Below are 21410 nucleotides of genomic sequence, written 5' to 3' on the forward strand. Positions count from 1 at the left end.
TTTCCGGGAGGCCGCCATTTGGCATACAGCCACGCATGCACAGTCCGCGCGCTTGCAGAGCCGCACAGCAGTACCTCGGACACGGCCGATGACAGCCCCGTTTCCGGTACCATGTGACCTGCTGTGACCAATCACATCAGGTCACATGACAGTTGTATACAATGGATGGCTTAATTCATGCCATCCATTATATACTAGTGTCTAGCTGTGAATGGTCACAGCTAATTACATGCACATGTCATGTGATTAGCTGTGGCCAAATCACAGCTAAACACAAAAAAAAAAAACCCCTGAATGAATCGATGTCATTCAAGTAAATGCTTGCTTATAGCAAAGTAATTCTTTGCTATAAGCAAATTGTGTAAAAAAAAAAAAAAAAAATGCTGATCACTTCCCCAAAGTAGTACAATATTACTATGGTAACATTGTACTACTTTGGACATAGCAAAATATGAAAAAAAATCTTAAAAAAAAAGAAAAAAAATGTAATAAAAAATTTAATATAATATAATTTTTTTTATAAAAAATATAAAATTTTGTTTCACACTGTCCCCAGTCCGTGTCCCTGATCACCGCCATGCCAGTTATATGATGATGCTGTACTGCACTGGTGACAGTATGTAAAAAAAAAATAGTGAAAATAATGTTTTTCATTTTCCGAAAAATTATGACAAAAAAAATACAACTTCAAAAAACTTGCCATGCCTCTTATGAAGTACGTCAGACTGTCTACTCTGCAAAAAGGGGTCATTTGGGGATATCTGTACTGTTCTGACATTCTTGGACCTCAAGAAATTAGATTGGCCGTCAGTACTTTAGGAGTGATCAATATTCAGATCTATACTATAACTTTCCTACAAACTAAAAAATACATCCTAATTTGGGTTATTTTCACCAAAGACATGTAACAGAATACATCTCGGCCTAAATTTATGAAGAACAATTATTTATTTGCAAACTTTTATAACAGAAACAAAGAAAAACGGTCTTTTTTTGTTAATTTAGCAAAAAATAAAAACCCCAGCGATGATTAAATACCACCAAAAGAAAGCTCTAGTTGTGTGAAGATGATAAAATTTTAGTTTGGGTACAGTGTTGTATGACCGCGCAATTGTCATTCAAAGTGTGAGAGCGCTGAAACCTGAAAAATGGCCTGGGCAGGAAGGTGTATAATTGAATTGGTGTTGAATTGGTTAAAAAGAATTAGAATGTGATTTCTGTTTGTGGTGCTCAGATACAGTTTATAGTCTGCTTTAATAGACCTCAGTGTTAAAAAGATATTTTTTTTGTTTAGTTTTGGTTAGCATTAGGAAGGGTTAAAATCCCTGACAAGTTTTTATTGCTGTCTGGGGAGATTCCTATTTGTCCTGGTGATTATCATTTCTGGTATAGAAAGTGATGGGACATCCAAAATATTTAAAGCAGAACTCTGGCCTTCCCTTCAGTCTTGTACAGTTGTACTGGTTCCTCTCCTGTACTGACATGGCTTACTCTGATTTTTTTGTATAAACCTGATGAATGTGACTTCTTTGTGAATGTGTTCCTATGTGTCGGACTGTCAATTGGCATTTTGCTGTCTTGTCTTAGATTTATTTGTTTTATTTCTGGTCTGCAGATCTGCAGGACATCTACTTCCAGAAGATGCATTCCTGGTACACCAGTATGTCTGAAGTCTTGTATGCAGAGGAAGGCTCTACGGTGGAGGTGAAGTGTACCGCGTCGTCCTCCCGCGAGCCCTACTATGAGTGGAGCCAGCAGGTGAGTGAGAGCAATGAGAACAGGCCTCTAAGAGTAGGGATTTAGCTTAGCATTGGGATAAATCCAATATTAATGCTGCTGCATATCTATGTATGTATAAATAAAAAGGAAGAGTCATAGATGTTTTTCAGAGAAGCAGACAAGAATGTCTGTCCTGGTAACCGAAGATGTTCTACTACATCTATTGCAATGCTGGGCAAGGTGGCATAGCAACAGGTAAAGAAGATGCACCAAATGCTATTGGATTCATGACCCACCGAGTGCCAGACTCTGATTCTGGATGCTTGTTTTTTTGCCCCTTGAAAGAATGGAGGCTTCATTCCTGGTGTGTTTATTACAGAGCTCCTCCAGCAGAGTTGGAATGGCCACAAGTATGTGGACCCCCTCTAAATGATTGAGTCCAGGTGTTTCCAGTGAAGGGTACTGTTAGTGCTACATCATACAAAGGCATTTTAGACAATTGCGCTCTTCCAACCTTCTCTAAGTTTGGTGAAGACCTTTATCTGTTCCACCATGACTTTACCCCTGTACCAGTTTGGTGAAGGCTCTTCTCTGTTCCACCAAGTCTTTATCCCAGTGTACAAAGCCAGCTCCATATAGATATGATTTGATGTGTTTGGTGCAGAGGACCTCAAGTGGCCTGCACAGAGACCTGACCTCAACCCCAACGAACACCTTGGAGATGAATTGGAATGTTGACTATGAACAGGTCTAAAGCTGGCTATATAGATTGTGAACTCAGACGATTTCCGAGGGAGCAGCCAAAATTCACTCAGTGGGTGGTCTTGCCAGGCCCAATCTATTGGACAAAAGTACATCAAAGCTGAATGGAAAATATTCAGCTAAACAGCAGCTGCATCCAGTCAAATTTAGCCGCTGTTTGGTATTTCAACAGCTTGCAGGGCCATCTGTCAAAATACAATATCTGCAATGGGGAATTCATTCATCCGCACTCGGGTATCGGGTAGGTTTTTTTTTTTTTTTTTTTAATCAGTTTGAAGGATGAACAAAAAAAAAAAACTATCAGTATATTGCCAGGTTAAAGTGATTGGTCAGCTCCGGTAGAGCCACTCTGATCCATCCCGGTATCCTTAGTGAAAGAAGAGGCAGGAATAGTGCGGTTTTCAAGCCCCAGGACCACTGCATCGAGCTGCATGGATGATGGGACTGGAGGGAAGGGGGATGTCGAGGATGTAGTGTGGAGAGGTAGGGTGGGAACCAGAGAACAGCAAGAATCACTGTAGTGGCAGCTACTACAGTGATTCTCTAGTTTCACAGGGTTTAGCCAGTTACAGAATATAGATTGCAGGACCATTCTAATTATGCAAAGAATACCTTACCTGTATATCCGGTTCGATTAATGTTGTAGCTAACAACTAGGAATGTGCAACTGTGCACACTGTGAAATCGACAAATTCGTCATAGGGTTAGCTATAGAGGTATAGTCGAAAGGTGCACAGTGTACTTATAATGGTGCCACGTAGTTGTATATTACGTTTTTTTTTTATTTTCCTTTGCAGGATAGTGACTGGATTTTACCCTCCGATACTCTCACCATCAAAAATGTTGATGAAAGCTCTGAAGGAACATATGTGTGCCAGGCTCGTCATCCAGATTTGTACACTCTGGTCAAGACAAGGTCCTTTAAACTCCGTGTGACCCCCAAGGATCCTGATATGTTCAGGATTGTAGGTGAGCAATACAACTTTCTACTGGGCCTATCAGGGGCGGACTGACAACTCATGGGGCCCCTGGGCAAAAGGGGATCATGGGGCCCCTGTGTCCTTGCCCAAACTCAAAAAAGCCTATGAAAAGGTACCAGGGGCATCTCATGGGGCCCCCTACTGACCCCGGGCCCTCAGGCAGTGCCCGAGTTTCCAAATGGTCAGTCCGCCCCTGGGGCCTATGAATGCTGTGGAGTACCTGCACCCTCATAGACACAGTCCGATGCCAGACAGCCTAGGCTCACATCAGTACATACAGTCCAACACTTACCTCTGCACTAAACAGAGCTTGTCATGAGTGCACAACACGTACTTGTAATGTTAACATTAATGAAGTATTCCAGGTATGGATATTTTTACATAGTTACATTGATCCAACTTACCAATGTAACTATGCATATATCATACCTGTGGGATTCTTCTAGAACAGCCTTTCTCAACCAGGGTTCGGTGGAACACTAATGTTCCTCCAGAGGTTGCTAGGGGTTCCTTGAGCAATGAGCAATTTCTGCCTCTCAGATAAGTTCCCACTGACACCAGTGATCTTTTTAGCTTTCTGTATGGGGGAGGGGAATTCTGCCCAATGACCACAAAAGTAAGAAATATTCTTCCAAGTAACCATTGCACTAATTTACCGTGAGCTGTAGATATAATAGTTACTAGCAGGTGTTCCCTGACACAGGCAAGTTGTTTTAAGGCTTCATTTGTATTAAGAGCATTGAGAAAGGCTGCTCAAGGCGCTCAAAATCACTGTAGTAGACTAGGCTACTACAGTGATCTCTACTAGTTTCCAGGTCAGTTTCTGGACGCTGGCGCCATTCAAGCTTTGCATTCAATACTTTGTACTTTCTCAATGAATGCAAAGCATTCTCTAATTGGATGAGGTGAAGAACATGATGTCACCACAAATCAATAAAAAAAGACCTCAGCGCCCAGGACCTCCTTCCCCACACACTTATCCACGTGAGATGCTGCTGTACATAGGTATAAAACCACAAAAAAAAGTTTTCAAGTCAAAACAGCGCAAAACACACAAAAAACAATCTGTAAAATACCCAACCTATAAGTAATATTAGTGCAGATATTACAATTTATATATAAGTGTCAAAAACAAAATAATTTGTGACGCATACAAAAAACAAGAAAAGTCCAGTGACATGTCCAAAAAAAAAACGTCCCGTGATAAAAAAACAAGCTTATATTTTCATAAATTTCTTCAGTGCCAATAATAGTCCTTCCACCATCCACCAGTGCAAAACCAACATGAACCGCCCTCACCAGATGTTTGGTGAGTATAACGCCTTTTAGGATTATTAAGGGCTCCCGATGATGTCACCAACCCACCTCTCCACCTAGTCCAATCAGAGAATGCTTTGCATTCATTGCGAGAATGCAAAACGATCTCTGAATGGCTCCCTGTGCCAAGCAGGCGATCTCCTGTGCTCACAATTCAGCTGGACAGCTGTTCGACATGGGATCCAGAAGCTAGTGAAGATTAACCCGTTTGCTGCCAGGTCCGTACGATGCACAGCGGGGGGGTTTACATACAATCTAGTGGCTGCAGCCTCTGGGATTGTGTATAAAACTGAAAGCAGACTCCTGCCTGTCAGGTGGATTGCTTCTACACACTTGGTGACAACCTCCACCCCCCCCCCCCCCGCACACACAATTGCTCGCCCCCACACATTTCTGCTCTCCTCCCCTTCTTGCTGTGACCCAGAAAGCAACACCTATGATGTCATCCTGGGTCTGGGTCATCCTGTCACTTTCCTGTGCTAGAATAACCAGGGAAGAATGTATTGCAATGCAATCTGCATTGCAATATATTCAGTGGAGCCCAGAGGAGACATCCAGGGTCTATTAGACCTCCACATGTCTCATTAAGGAGAACCTGTCCCCTAAAAAAAAAGTTAAGCAAAAATTTTTTTTAATTGCAAATAAATAAAGTTACACCCAAGCACAACAACATCATCTCCCCCCCCCCCCCCCCCACATACACATGTACGAATTTAAACACATGCGTTGACGCATTAAAGCAGTGATTGCTAAACGCGTTACTTATCTGGTGTACATGATGTGCTGGCACCGCTCCAAACTGGGGTCCAGAGAAATCGCCTAACCAGCATGAAAGGGGGAGCGATGTCCTCAAATGGCTCCAGTCATCAAAGTCCTGCATGAATGTGAACGCCGCTCAGACCGCTCATAGAATCTTATGGTAAGATGGCCTCAGCCATCCCTCTGGTCATGCTGAAGGGGAATGGCCGGAGTGACAGCTGAGCCCATCTTACCATAGGTTTCCATGAGCAGTCTGAGCGGCGTCCACAATCTTGCAGGACATGTTGCATATCGCAGCGCATGCCGGAGTGAGAGCAATAATTCTAGCAGAAGATCTCCTCTGTAACACTAAACTGATGACCTATAGGGGGCTTTTGAAGCATCGCCTATAGAAAATATATGGTACTGAAGTTTGTTGCCATTTCCCAAGGGCACACAAATTTAAGGTTTAACATTTTGGGTATTTATTTACTTGGTGCAACCTCATCTTTTATATTTTACCAAACATTTGGGTCAGTTATTGTGTTTGTTTGCCCTAAAATTCACTTTAGAAATGTGTTTCTTAGACCTTTTGCGGTAATATCTTTATTTTATCTTGCGGTAATAACATTGAACTACCACTATTTTCTTAGAGAGAAAATAGGTGGCGCACACACCTAGTGCATTATCAAGGTTTATTGTAGGAGTGAAAGAATAATAAAAACATACTCACAGACGAAGCATGTATCTAAAAAGCATAGAAAAATGACAATGGCCAAAACGGCAGGCAAGGTGTTCTCACGGTCAGTGTGGTCAAATGGCCGACGCGTTTCGGGGACGAATCCCTTTCCTCAGAACTGATGACCAGCCTCTGATGCTGTTGTATGATGAATGGAAAGTAAGAGCCTTGCTGTTGATGCCTGAGTGGGATGGTGTGGGAGTGTGCTTTATGCCTGTGGGGAAATGGATGCCATTAGAGGTTGGTCAACAGCTCTGAGGAAAGGGATTCGTCCCCGAAACACGTCAGACATTTGACCGCACTGACGGAACACCTTGCCTGCTGTTGTGGCCATTGTCATTTTTCTATGCTTTTTAGATACATGCTTCATCTGTGAGTATGTTTTTATTATTCTTTCACTCCTACAATAAATCTTGGATAATGCACTAGGTGTGTGCGCCACCTGTTTTCTCTCTATCCAGTGGCTGATTTCCCCGTCTGAGGAGGGCTGCACCCCTGAAGCATTTCCTTTGGATGTCGCTGTCCTGGTACCCTTGGCTTCCATTTTGGCTGTGCATATCCTGAGGCGCTGGAGAGTACATACGATACCACTATTTTCTTCTCTAGGGTGTCTGCTTTAAGAAAATATATAATGTTGGGGGTTTTGTGTAATCTTCAGGCCTAATATGATTTTTCTAAATGTGTGCAAAAAAATGTGCAAAAAAACGGCTCTGGCAGCGAAAGGGTTAAAGGAGTAGCTGTGACTACTACAGTGATTTCCAGCTTCTAGCGGGATCCCACAGATATGGAATATGTAGTTACAATGGCCCAAGCTGGACCAACAAAGAGATTGTTCTCTCTGTACAGAACCCTGTGTTGATTCTCTTCCTGTGTTGTGATTGGACACAGCCGATCAGCAGATCCCAGCCATGAATCAGTGGTCGGGACCTGCTGACAAAATCCTGCTGTGTCTAATCAAAGTGGAAGTTGGCGGGGGGGGGGCACATGCCCTGTACCGGGAAGAGGCCAGCAACCTACAGGTACTTTGTTCTGCCTTTATGGGCTGCCCGTCCGCAGTACATTTCAGGTGGGCGGTCCTGAAGTGGTTAAACATGCAAAAAAAAATCAAAAACAACTCTGACAGCAAAAGGGCTAAATAATAACCCAACCCAACAGTGATATCTTCTTGTTTTATTTGGTTCAGGTCCTCCAGGAGCTTGTGTAATAATGTGCAAGTATGCACAGCGTATTTGCACAGTGTGGCACTCTCGTACAGATATAATAAAACGTGGTCAATAGTATTTTCAATAAACTAAAAGGGATCAAATAAGAGATCATTGTTGGGTTTACAGACGATTTAATGGGTAATCCAGCAGTTACATTAAGATTTCCTATGTAATGGTTATATCACATGACTGGGCACTCAGAGTCCATGAGAAGCTCCTGCACCTATCTTTGGTGGACCTGGGAACCCAGATGTTCATGAAAGATGCCAAGAGTTTCTGCCACATACTGTGGCCTCAGAGGTCCTCAGTGAGCACTCTAGCAGGTAAACCCATCGAGATGGTGGCCCCATTTTATCACACTGAGAAGGTGGTGCCCCGTTTTATCACACTGAGGTGGTGCCCCCTGTTTTATAACACTGAGAAGGTGGTGCTCCGTTTTATCACACTGAGAAGGTGGTGCCCCCTGTTTTATCACACTGAGAAGGTGGTGCCCCGTTTTATCACACTGAAAAGGTGGTGCCCCCTGTTTTATCACACTGAGAAGGTGGTGCCCCCTGCTTTATCACACTGAGAAGGTGGTGCCCCCTGTTTTATCACACTGAGAAGGTGGTGCCCCCTGTTTTATCACACTGAGAAGGTGGTGCCCCCTGTTTTATCACACTGAGAAGGTGGTGCTCCCTGTTGTATCACACTGAGAAGGTGGTGCTCCCTGTTTTATCACACTGAGAAGGTGGTGCTCCCTGTTGTATCACACTGAGAAGGTGGTGCCCCCTGTTTTATCACACTGAGAAGGTGGTGCTCCCTCTTTTATCACACTGAGAAGGTGGTGCCCCCTGTTTTATCACACTGAGAAGGTGGTGCTCCCTCTTTTATCACACTGAGAAGGTGGTGCTCCCTGTTTTATCACACTGAGAAGGTGATGCTCCCTGTTTTATCACACTGAGAAGGTGGTGCCCCCTGTTTTATCACACTGAGAAGGTGGTGCCCCGTTTTATCACACTGAGAAGGTGGTGCCCCCTGTTTTATCACATTGAGAAGGTGGTGCCCTGTTTTATCACACTAAAAAGGTGGTGCCCCCTGTTTTATCACACTGAGAAGGTGGTGCTCCCTCTTTTATCACACTGAGAAGGTGGTGCCCCCTGTTTTATCACACTGAGAAGGTGGTGCTCCCTCTTTTATCACACTGAGAAGGTGGTGCTCCCTGTTTTATCACACTGAGAAGGTGGTGCTCCCTGTTTTATCACACTGAGAAGGTGGTGCTCCCTGTTTTATCACACTGAGAAGGTGGTGCTCCCTGTTTTATCACACTGAGAAGGTGGTGCCCCCTGTTTTTGATACTTTTGGTACTACTCCACCCTGTAAACCCGCTCAAACGACAACTTTTGGATTGCATCCGGGATACACATGGAAACCTCTGACAGCAGATGAAGGCACCTCTCTATGCATTGTATTCACTCTCCATGTCCCCAGAAATCTAATTTCCTACTTGTGTCAGTGGCTCATTGCTTTTATCTTGTACAACATTGAGACTGATTGTGTGATCACAGCAGGCAGAGCCTCCCACCTAGAGCTCTCACTTGCAAGTGAGGTTGGCTGGAATTCTTCCAATGTTTATAAATGACTTCAATAATTTTTTTCTCTCAAGAAAGGTTTTACTTGTACTTTAGTGTCTCATGTCCCTGCATCCTTATAAAATATTATTTTGTTTATCCTACAGACTTCAATACTGACCTGCAAGTGGGAGACATCCTCCTGTACATCGTTCTTCCCGTAGCAGTGCTTACCATCCTGCTGATCGCTTTCCTTGTCATTATCCTCCGTCACCGCAAGCGGCAGATGAAGAAGCCACAGATCAGCCTGTGAGTGAGATCAGAGAGGTGTGGAGGAGACCAGAGGGGACCTCTGTGTTTGCATCCTCCAACTTCTGCCTTATATCTGTTCAACTTTGTATTAGTATTACAGAAGACCTGTCACGAAGGTCTATGATCGGTTCAGGTATTTGTGAAAAATAGTGCAAGAGCTAAAGCACACCTTTACTTTATTAATGACCATAATTCTGATTCATGATGTAGTTACATCTCCCATTGATGGAGGCCAAGTATGGTACCCTCTTTATTCCTGAGTGTTTGTCTGGTGATAGTAGCAGATTAGCCTGTGGAATGCACCTTGATTGCCTTCTAAAGTGACTAGCCTCAGGTGATACACAGAGATGAAACACATCATCCTACTTAAGTTGTACCTGTTTATCTGCATTTTCTTTTCTTTTTTTTACAGCCATTTAAAGTGCAGAATTTATACAGCTTGTTTGAGAGTTCAGATAAAAGAGGGCAGTGAGCTGAAGTTACACTCTGTAGAGCTCATTGAGGAGAGTTCTGGGAGCTGATTGGAGGGAAAAGACACACACCCCCTCAACACAGCTCACAGAAACAGAGCTGTGGCTGTCAATTTGCTGGAGCTCCCTTCCATGTCGCCATATTTACACCTTGGTGTAAGGAAAACTTGTCAGATGTGGCTCATGTTGATAGCAGAGGAAGGAACAGACAGAAATTACACTTGCTTCTCCTAATTGAGACAAGTACACACTATAGAGCAGTGGTCTCCAAACTGTGGCCCAGGGGCCAGATGTGGCCCTTTGCTTTTATCCGGCCCTTGAGGCATTATTCCCACCCATTGGCAGCAAAAGTGGGGAGCAGTTCCTGCCACTGACAATGAGGCACTATTCCTCCCACTGACACCAATGATAGGGCACTATTTCTCCCATTAATACCAATGATGGGGCACTATTTCTCCCACTGAAACCAGCAATGGAACACTACTCTTCCCACTGACACCGGTGATGGGGCACTGTTTCTCCCAATGATACCAATGATGGGGCATTATTTCTCCCACTGAAACCAGCAATGGAGCACTACTCTTCCCACTGACACCGATGATGGGGCACTATTTCTCCCATTGACACATTGATACCAATGATGGGACACTATTCCTCCCACTGAAACCAGCAATGAAGCACTATTCCTTCCATTGACACCATTGATACGGCTCTATTCCTCCTATTGATAGCGGCCCTTTGTTTAGAAAGTTTGGAGACTCCTGCTATAGAGAGATATGCTTTGTTCATATTTCAGGTCTGGGGTTTCCACCCGCACTAAAGAACACCTAAAGATATATGCCATTTTTTTCCTCCCATTGAGGAATGCTAAGTATGGTACCCACTGTAGTCCTTGAGTGCTTGTCTGATGATAGTTGCAGATTAGCCCATGGAATGTACCATGATTTACTTCTAAACACCCAAAAACCATTATTGTTAAAGAAAACCAAAGGGAAAGGGAAGTTTTTTTTTCTCTAAGGCTACAGGTGCTCTTTGTTTAGACCTGAACTGACCACAAGTCCCAGCATGTCTTCTGCTAAGCACTGGTGGGATCTACCAGGACTTCTGGTTTTGCCATGACTCTTTGTCCCAGCTCGGCATGCATTGACCATTGCGCTCGGTCTCTTTTTTTTTTTTCCTAATTACAGGATCGATGGAGAGAAGAGGACCCCCATCTACAAGGGCAGCCTGCAGTCTGTGAGCAGCACCGCCTCGGACACCCAGCCACTGGTCATGTGATCGCCAAAGCTGGTCAGTTTCTTAGCACTAATCGGTTTAATTCCGTTTTCCGCTTGATGTAAGATTTATATGGATCCTTTCTGCATTGCACGAGATAAAGCATGTTAAATAATTAAACATTCAATAAATCCAAATATCAAAGACAACATCTATTAATTATATTAAGTAAGCTAAACATAAATAATGGAAAATGTTTATATTAAGCATTTAGCCTGTTGAGTTTTTAGCTACAACAATGATTCCATGCGGACCGTCTACAGTAGATCAGGGTCATCGGTGCAAGTGAGTCTGGTATAAATTTAAAGAAGAACTATAGGCAAACCTTTATTTTTTCATTTTGGATAGAGTAATGGAAGGTCATAACCCCTGTCAGTTTTATTTTTGCCATCTTGTCCCATTGGGGAGATTTCCCTTCACTTCCTGTCCCATAGCCAAAACAGGAAGCGAAAAGAAATCCCTGCAAACTAAGGGAATCCTTTGGAACCCTCAAGGTCACCAGAACTAGTGTCCCCATTGGAAGATTTCCCTCTATTACTTTTCTGGGGACAACCTAAAATTTGTGATTTTCTTTTACTTTCAATGGTAAGGGAAAAACAGGACAAACAGAGAGGATGAATCTCCCTAAATGGGGACACAGACAGCACTAAAAACCTAATACAGGCGTACCTCGGTTTACGAACGCCTCGGTTTAACGTAATTTTCGGTTTACGAATGAAAATCCATTTAATATAGTGGCTCGGTTTACAAATTTTTTTCGCAATACAAACAGATTAATTGGTTTTCAATGCATTTGCAATTTTTTTTAACCATGTCCCTGTACAGCACTATGCCTTTAAAGTGCACTTTATAAAGAGTTTTTTGAACAGAACACTTTTTTTTTTTTTTTTTTTACTTTTTTCTGACTTCCGGAACGGATTAATTGGTTTTCAATGCATTTACAATTTTTTTTTTAATCATGTCCCTTTATGCCTTTAAAGTGCACTCTATGAAGAGTTTTGAACAGATAAAACTTTTGACTTTTTTCTGACTTCCAGGATGGACTAATTGGTTTTCAATGCATTTACAAATTAATTTTTAATCATGGCCCTGTACAGTATTTATGCCTTTAAAATGCACTTTATAAAGAGTTTTGAACAGAACACTTTTTTTTTTTACTTTTTTCTGACTTCCGGAACGGATTAATTGGTTTTCAATGCATTTACAATGTTTTTTTTAATCATGTCCCTTTATACCTTTAAAGTGCACTCTATGAAGAGTTTTGAACAGGTAAAACTTTTGACTTTTTTTCTGACTTCCAGGATGGACTAATTGGTTTTCAATGCATTTACAAATTAATTTTTAATCATGGCCCTGTACAGTATTTATGCCTTTAAAGTGCACTTTATAAAAAGTTTTGAACAGATAAAAGACTTTTTTAAAAAAACTTTTTTCTGACCTCCGGAACGGATTGATTGGTTTTCAGTGCATTCCTATGGGAAACTGTGTTTTGGTTTACAAATTTTTCGCAATACGAAAAGTCCCACAGAGTGAATTAAAGTCGTAAACCGAGGTACGCTTGTAAGTGGTCTAATCTCTATCCACACTACTCAAGACGAAAAAAAAAGTTTTGCCTTTGGTTATACTCTAAAGCAGAGTTTCTCAACCAGGGTTCCTCCAGAGGTTGCTAGGAGTTCCTTGAGCAATTTCTGTCTCTCAGATAGGTTCCCATTGACACCATTGATCGTTATCTATAAGGGGGTTATTTCTTCCCAGTGACCACAAGTGTGAGGAGCATTCTTAATAGTGACCATCACACTATTGTGTCATGAGGTGTAGATATAGTCATTATTAGTAGGGCTTCCCCGGGACTGGAAAGTTATATCAAGGGTCCCTTTGTGTTGAAAAGGTTGAGATAGGCTGGGTACTGTCTATGAAAATATCTCTGCACCCGATTTCCCAGCTTCACCCATATCCCACAGTCTATGTTTCATTATTAATTTCATATAACTCATCAGTGTCTGAAACTCTTCAATGATTACGCAATATGGCCAAAGGTTTGTAGACGCCTGACCATCACACATGAGTTTTTTAGACATCCCATTCCAAAACTATGACCATTAATATGGAGTTGGACCCCTTTTGCAGCTAGCAGGTGTTATTAGGCAGACTGAATCATTATGAAGAGCACCCTAGGTATCCTCTATATCTATTGCTGAGTCTCCAAGATTGAAAGAACTTTCCAATGAATGAAAGGAGTGGGCCAGAGACAGGCTGAAAAAAGAACTAGATGATGTTGGACGTCCACCAACCAGGAGATGATGTGCTCTTTCTCACTTGCTGCAACTGCCAATGCACATTGTGAAAAGCTCAGTGTCCAGTGAAATCAGAGTATGTAATTTTAGAGGATCCTGTACAGATGTATAAGATGGAGTTGAGTTTTAAATAAGGGCCAAAGTCCAACTCCTGCCAACTCTGTTTTAGCCGTTATAGCAAAAGTTTTTTATGTTTCTTATGGACAAAAGGTTTAAATGATATGAATAAAAGCTGACCATTGTAAGCATCCCTGGCAGTGCTATATGGCCTGTCCCAACCCCTGTAACTGCCAACTGTTAAAAGAAGTGAAAAAAGAACTGTCAGGATCAGCAGGTAACAAGACTGCCATGGGGGGGACTGATTTGTTAATACTAGTGGCACACTTCCTTATAAATATTCTTGTTGACTTTGCCCATCAATTTAACTACTTCCAAAACTGATACATTCAAGGCATGCCGTGAATGATCACCATCACAGTTGCTTGCACTGTAAATCGAACTGTCAAAAATCAAATGCAAGAACTCGAGTGGCCTGGTCAGAGCCCTGACCACAACAATACTGAACACCTTTGGGATGACCAGCCAGTCTTCTCATCCAAAATTAGTACCTGACCACAAACGCATTTTTTAGGCTGAATGGGCAAAAGAGACTCTCACTGAGAATTTATCATCTTATGGAAAGCCTTCTCAGAAAGGTGGAGCCTGCTATAGCTACAAAGGTTAGAGGTTTCCTTATTAATGGCTATGGTTTTGGAATGGGATGCACAACATTCTAATTGATGGTCAGATGTTCACAAACGTCCTATAGGCTCCGTATATTTCTTTCTATATGCAAGTAACCTGTAATACCTATTCATAACTGCCAAGCAGTCGTCCTCCTGTGTTCAGGATGCAACCGTGCAGTTAGTCAGGACGGGACCCAGAAGCTAGTGGAGATCCCTGGGATAGTATTGCCTACTACAGTGATTTCCAGCTTCCAGTGGCATCGGCCAGGTTTAGGTATTCTTAAAACATTTACATTCAAGGCATGCCCTGAATGATAACTGTCACAGTTGCTTGTGCTCTCAGCCGAACTGTCAAGCCATCAAATGGCTGGTGTCATAACTGATCTCGTGCAGCACCATGGCAGGTGCAGATCAAACAGAGGCTAAGATGATGGCTTCCTTGGCTGAAAAGGATCGGAGGGTTTAGTTCCACTCTAATCAAGTTACATATTAAATAATAAGTAAATTTACCTTTACATCAGAGAAACAAAAGCGGCCCTGTTAAAGTGTGTAAACCTAAAATCTATTCATAGTATGTTTGGCATTCGTTTGCCAGTAACAGTGCTTAAAAAAGAAATGAAAGACAAAACATGCGTGCATGTAGTGCATTCATAAAGTATTCAGACCCCCATCACTTTTTTCAATTTTGTTATGCTGCAGCCTGATACTACAGTTATTTAAATTCATTTTTTTCCCTCATTAATCTACACTCAGAACCCCATAACGACAAAGTGAGAACAGAATTTTAGAAATGTTTGCAAATGAATGAAAAACTGAAATATCACATTAGTATAAGTATACAGACCCTTTGCACTAACACTTGAAATTTAGCTCAGGTGCCTGGAATTTCTCTTGATTGTTGCTGAGATGGTTTCTACACCTTGATTGGAGTCCATCTGTGGTAAATTACATTGATCGGACATGATTTGGAAAGGCACACACCTCTGTATAAAAGGCCTCACAGCTGACAATGCATACTGTATCAGAGCAAAAGCTATGTTCAAAGGAACTGCCTGCAGAGCTCAGAGACAGGATTATTGCAAGGAACAGATCTGGGGATGGCTACAGACTTCTGCTGCACTGAACGTTCCCAAGAGCACAGGGGCCTCCATAATTCTCAAATGGAAGAAGTTTAGCACAACTAGGACTCTTCCAAGAGCTGGTTGCCCGGCCAAACTGAGCAAATGGGGGGGGGCATTAGTAAGACAGGTGACCAACAGCCCGATGGTCACTCTGAGCTCTAGAAATCCTGTGTTGAGATGGGACAAAGTTCCAGAAGCACAACTATCACTGCAGTCCTTCACCAATCTGGACTTTATGGCAGAGCAGCTAGATGGAAGCCTCTCCTCAGTGCAAAACACATGAAAGCCGATTTGGAGTTTGCAAAAAGCTATATATTTCATTCTGAATACCTTTCTTTTTTATAAGGAGGAATGGTAGTATATTGCTCTTCCCCATAAATGGCTGTGCAGGGGGGGGGGGGATCAGTACAACTCTGACCATGCCGGGATGGGTGTGCTCTCATGCCTAGTGTGGTCAGTTTTGCGTAGGAAAGCAGGAGGACTGCCAGGATCACTAGGAATTTCACACAATCTAAGCAATACAAAGCGAATAGGATATTTTATAACATAAGTATTTCTGGCGTATCTACCTGTCACTGTCTGCCACTGATTACTGGCGGTTGGAGACAGATGATTGGGGCTGGAGGTAGCCCTTTGGTGTCCATCCATAATCGCTGCAGGTAATCTGAGCTGCTATCTCATCACACACACCTGTGTTCCTGCCACAGGAATCAGCAGATTCTTGCAGCTGGAATTTGCAGGGTGTGCCCTCGCCCTCATGAACGTAATATACATTGAAGTTTTTTTCGATTCATAAATAGACTAAACACGTCTGTTCTATCTGCCTACATTACACTTTAATTGGGTTTTTTTTCTTTTTCCCTTTTTTTTAGTTATGTAGAAATTTGCACTAGTTGCCCTCTGACATCTTTTTAACAAGCAGACCAATGTACAAAGAAATGCAGAACGAATGTCTAGACCTTGGAATCCAGACTTGCCGTAGGAAGGAAGCCATGGTCTAGCTGATCTTAGCATTGGCTTTGCCATGCGTCTATGATCTTTCTGCAGGCCGCGGAAGACTTTGATCTGATCTGTCACTTTTTCTGTCTCTTATTCAGGCTCACATGCTGCACAGAACCAAAACGTCCTCCACCAAATATCACATCCTGCTTTCTGAATCTGGTGACGGGAATTCAAGGGACGCAACACTCCAATGATCAGAGACAAATACTGCTTAGCGCTTTGATTAAGAGGTTAATAATTGGTTTGGGGTGAACACAAACTCTTCATTTTTTTATCATTTTAATTGTTAAGAATGTTTTTCTATAAAGTGTACCTGTTGCTCTTTTCTAGCTGATGGGACCGTTTTGTTAGATGAGCCAATAGTGAACCCGTCAAATCACTGCAGTTCCAGCTACTTGGAATCTCATGTTGTAATTTTGGCAGCAGCTTGATGCATTATTTTTTACATTTTGGCCCAGGCTACCTAAATTTAAAGGGAAATATGTGCACTTTGGAATGTTCTTGTCATATCATAGGGGACCCAGTGCTGGAGAGGAGAGCAGAGTAATGCGAGGATGCTTTATCAATGTTTTTTTATTTAAATCTTAAAAGTTTCTCTTGATGGTTTTCACAACCTATGAGATAAGTGCAATTAGTGGTGTTTTTGTTGATTTAGGACAGGAATGTCAAACTCAAATTAATAGGCTGCATTGAGTGGAATTAATTAAATGGGCCACATTACAGCTACTGAAAGATGGACTTACATAATTCCGAAAAGGATTATAACAGTCCAATAATTAACATTCTAATACCATCTGAAACCAACATTTTCTTACAGACAAAGGGACCCTAAATTGAAAATGTAGCCAGTCTGACAGCCAAATATTTCCATATTCCTAGGAAGCAGTGATTAAAGATGTATTAAACCCTCACTGTTTTTTTTAGTTTAGCGCAAAAAAATAATCATTCCCCAGTAAACTATTTGATAAAATTCTTACCCCAGCACGTGCAGTGTACAACTTTCAGTGCTGCTGGCTCCTGCTTTCTTAGTGCTGCTTCCCTGATCATTTTGCCACCACAGGAAAGAGTTCACAGTGGACAGTACAGTCTGGAGCCAGTCTGTTTGGAGAAGGAGGTGAGTCCTTTGCCATCTTAGACTAAGGGGCTGTGTGTTTCTATTGATGCACACAGTGCAGAGAGACACAGCTCTAGTCCCTGCATGAGAGGTTGGCTCCATAGGATGCTGCAAGAGAAAGGAGCCACCCTTAGACAGGAAACCTGTGCCAGCATCAATGGCACCAGCTTAAAAAGGAACAGAGGCCAGGATTAAAGAATAAAGAAGCTGCAAACTAAGGAATTAAATCATCTGCTAAAAGTGCATAAAAACTGAGGGTTTGATATAACTTTAAATGACTCGCCTAACTTGCAAGCAAAATAAAACAGTGCTTACAGAGGAACTAAACTCCAGAGGCTGTGCTCAAAATGTTAAACAGAGAGTAAAGGACTAGTCATCAGTTTTGCCTATGGTCTTCCAGCCACTGATCTTATCTCCATTACTGATTTACCATGCATTGGTCCACACTGTGCCTCTGTACAGAGGTGGCCATCTTAGTAGAGGCAGGTCTCTGCCATTTTTGCTATAGGCTCTGACGTGAGAATGCAGAGTAGTGACCAAGTCTTATCCTAAATCTCTTGAGACTGGCAGTCAAGGGCAACAGTTCCTTAGATCTCACACTTCAGATATACAGCTAGTGAGCCATGAGGCACAATGTGAATGCTCAGAATTAAATGCAGACATAAATTACATTTGTCAGAGTACTACTTAGACATTCACAGTTCTATCAAAAATTCATCTTCCTTTTTCTTTTTTTTTTTTTTTGAACAGTCCTCCTTTCCAGCATTTTGGTCTCCCATGTAGTGACATGTCTATTTTAAGGCAGGTGTAAAAGCTTGAAAATTGCTGTTTTCACAATGCCAACTTCAAAGGCCAGCGATGAAAGCGGTAGCCTGGGTAGCAAAGATTTAAGAGCGCTTTCTGTTGTGCTGTTGAGATTTGCATTATTAAATAGCTATGTGCACGCTCTCCCCGAGCCGCTATCTTCCAGTCCTGTCTGTGACACAAGGAATAGCAGCCTTTGTCTCCCTAATATGTCAGCGTAAAAAGCACACTGGAACAGCTTGGCCCGTTCCTTTTAACAGCAGATGATAAATATGGCGTGTTTGGCAGACATAGAAAGCGTTGTGCTTGTGATCTATTAATACCACTTGCCATATTACAGGCACGGCTTTACAGGGCAGAACTGTTTTATTAAACGGGGATTCCAGCTTCAAATAATGTTAATCTGTTGGATTGTAGATGTCCTCCTGAAATGTATCAGACAAGCATTATTAGATTGCATTTATTGCATATTTAAAGTGCGTCACATCTTCTATTTCTTAGGGGTTTCCAGGCTCTACATTTCCAGGCTCCACTCCTGACAACTTGGGAGTCATTGGCCCTCCTACTATAACAATTGTGTTCTTGATATCAAGGCAACTCCTTCTATTGCCCTGATATCAAAGAAGGAATGCTAGAGTAATTTTCTATGTGCAATAGATACCAGTGATGAGAATATCTGTCTTGCCCTGAGTTGCCAGCTTCTGTAATGTGCATCTGTTTAGGAATTGATGCTTTGAAAACTGTTCCTAAAGAGGCTTGATTGTTTTTTTAGTTGTCCTGGCATATGACATATGCTGGCTACCTGGCTGCAGTAGAATTCTATGACGAGAGCCTGGCAGAGTTGAACCTAAACTGCTGACAAGTAACAGTACTGGTATATTGGTGCCAAAACAGGTTGAGTGTCTATACAGACCAACAGGTTGAAGGCATTTGAAGTTAAAAAAACCCTTGTGCTTGACCCATCCTAAAAATGTCTCCAACTTTGCCAATACTAACATTTTACTTCCCTTACGGTGAACCTTGAGTAACAAAAAAATGAATCTTCCTTAAATCCTTTGATGTTTGAAGAAGACCTGAAATTGCCATCTGGAAGAAAATGGTGCTTTAGGCTCTCATAGAGGCTAGCTATATGGCCAGTTGCTTAAGTGTTGCGTATGTGATCTTTGTCTTACCTTCAGGCAAAAACTGCCTTTGCCTAACTAGGATTATACCCTTCAGCAGAGATCACATGACCAAAACTTGGGTCACCTTGCCAGCTACTCTGAGGGCCCACAGCAGCACTTTCTGTAAGATGGGCAACTTGGTCATTCTGTGAATTCCATTGAGTTAAAGGAGCAGAAAAACACATTTTTCTTTTGGGCACAAGGGATACTTCAAAAACTTGTGCAGGTTTAAGGGAACAAGACAGGTAACACAACTAGAAAGTTATTACCTTTCCCAACTGCAGCCCTCAAGAACCCAAAACAGGTTATATTTTTAGGCTTTGCTTCAGTGGGTATATATATATATATATATATATATCAATGCAGTGGCATCATCTGTGTACATTTAACAAAGAAAACATGACCTGTGAATGGTTCTCAAGGACTTGGCCTTGAAACAATGCCTTAAAGGAACTCTATTACTATCCAATAAAATTGAAATGAAGCTCCCTGTATAAGAGATCTTCTAATTCTTACCTCTTGATCCCAGCTTTAATCTTGAACTATGGCCCTTAGCAAGATTTTCAATATCTGACATTTCTGGGTGTGTCAAATTCTTGTCCATGCCACCATGTGTTGTGGTTCCATCTGCTGGCCCCTACCTCACTACAGGACACAGCAGTAGATTGGGCGGGTACAGTAGATGAAGCCAAAGAGCTAAGGGGTTGAATAGGCATCCAACACACCCTGAAGTGTTGGATGCTGAAGACTCTTCAGCAGTCGTAGCTCTAGAAGATAGTGGAGATCAGGCTCAGCATCCATCAGAGAGATAGGTAACAGGAGTCGTCATTGGCAGAGAGCTTCTTTTTCAGTTTTTGGGCTAAAGTTGTTTCAAAGGAGATACTGTACGTGGAAGTTTCTGTTTCTCCCCAGGGCTGAATTCTGGATGGTGGTGATGTCACACTAGGTGAAGATCAGGTAAGCTCAGCTTCACTGCCCCTGATCTAGTACACGGTCTTGGAGTTAGAGAGTGGCTGCTTTCATCACAACTTGTTTTGCTTCATGAGAGGGTTTATTTTACTCCATTGAAAGATATTTAAATACTGTAGCCATTTTGTGAGCTAAGGCAAAACCCTACAAGGATGTAACCCAGCCAATCTCAGCCAGGGTTCCTCCAGAGATTGCTACTGGGCTCGAGCTGTGGCTGACTGATCTCCCACTTGATGGAGGCTGCATAGTTCCAGGGCCAAAGCGACTTGGCAGAGTTAGCGACATGACACCAGTTATCCTATGGTATGTAAGCTGACATTCTTCCCACCAGCCACCAATATGAGGGCCTTTTTTCCCAGTGACCAACAATATAGGGGGGAGTTTATCCAAGTGACCCCTGATGAATTGGTGTTAGCAGAGGTTCCCCCAAAACCTGAAAATGATTTCATGGGCTTTTCTAGGATAAAAAAGGTTGAGAAACACTGAATGTAACTTGTTAGTTCAACAGCACTAGCAGCACCCCAAGGAGACGAAGCACAAGAGATCACCCGATGGTTCTGATAAAAACCATTTTAAATTGTCCTGTTGGCAGGCAACTCTGCGGACAGGTACTTTGCTTTAATTAAGTGTTTTGGCTTTATAGATGAGATTAATTTTATTTTACACAAAATCATATAAAGAGAAAAATTTTAGCTCGTTTAATGTGTTATTGTTTTATCTGTTTGATCATATGCTACTGTTGTACTTTTTGACTGTATGATGTTTGCACCCTGTTTAAGTCACATTGCATTGTTTGGTAATCCCAGCAGAAATGAATGTACTGATTACTTTATCCATATTGATTTGTGTGAAATGTTGTTTTCTTAATAAATGTGAAATGGAAATTTAAGACTGCTTTTTGTAAAATAAATGCACATGACAGCTAAGTTGAGACCTGTAGAACAGGACATAAATCTAGTGTGCATGACATCCATTTGCAGGATGAAAATCGTAAGTCTCCAGGAGCTGCAGGACCAGAGGTTAGCGATTATAGCGCTTAAGTAGATGTAAACCTTAACTGGATGACATTTAGTTTGCTAAATCACTGTGTACCAAAAGCAATTTCCATGTTTTTTTTTTCTTCTTAAGAAAACAGTTATCACCTTTTTGTC

The 21410-nt window shown here is 42.0% G+C and overlaps 1 protein-coding gene across 1 annotated transcript in view; it reads left to right on the forward strand.

Annotated features, from left to right (window-relative positions):
- LOC149454555 (uncharacterized) overlaps window positions 1-21148 on the forward strand; it is a 76673-nt gene extending 55525 nt beyond the window's left edge. The window contains exons 4-8 of the mRNA XM_089687340.1: window positions 1616-1758; window positions 3279-3450; window positions 9178-9319; window positions 10980-11082; window positions 16305-21148. Of these exons, the coding sequence (XP_089543466.1) occupies window positions 1616-1758; window positions 3279-3450; window positions 9178-9319; window positions 10980-11070 (548 nt within the window). The 3' untranslated portion in view covers window positions 11071-11082; window positions 16305-21148. The remainder of the gene's footprint in view (window positions 1-1615; window positions 1759-3278; window positions 3451-9177; window positions 9320-10979; window positions 11083-16304) is intronic.
- The last annotated feature ends 262 nt before the right edge of the window (window positions 21149-21410 follow it).

This window comes from Staurois parvus, unplaced genomic scaffold (genome assembly GCF_062004578.1).
Source record: "Staurois parvus isolate SC_StPar_1 unplaced genomic scaffold, SC_StPar_1.0 ptg000423l, whole genome shotgun sequence".
Taxonomy (NCBI): domain Eukaryota; kingdom Metazoa; phylum Chordata; class Amphibia; order Anura; family Ranidae; genus Staurois; species Staurois parvus.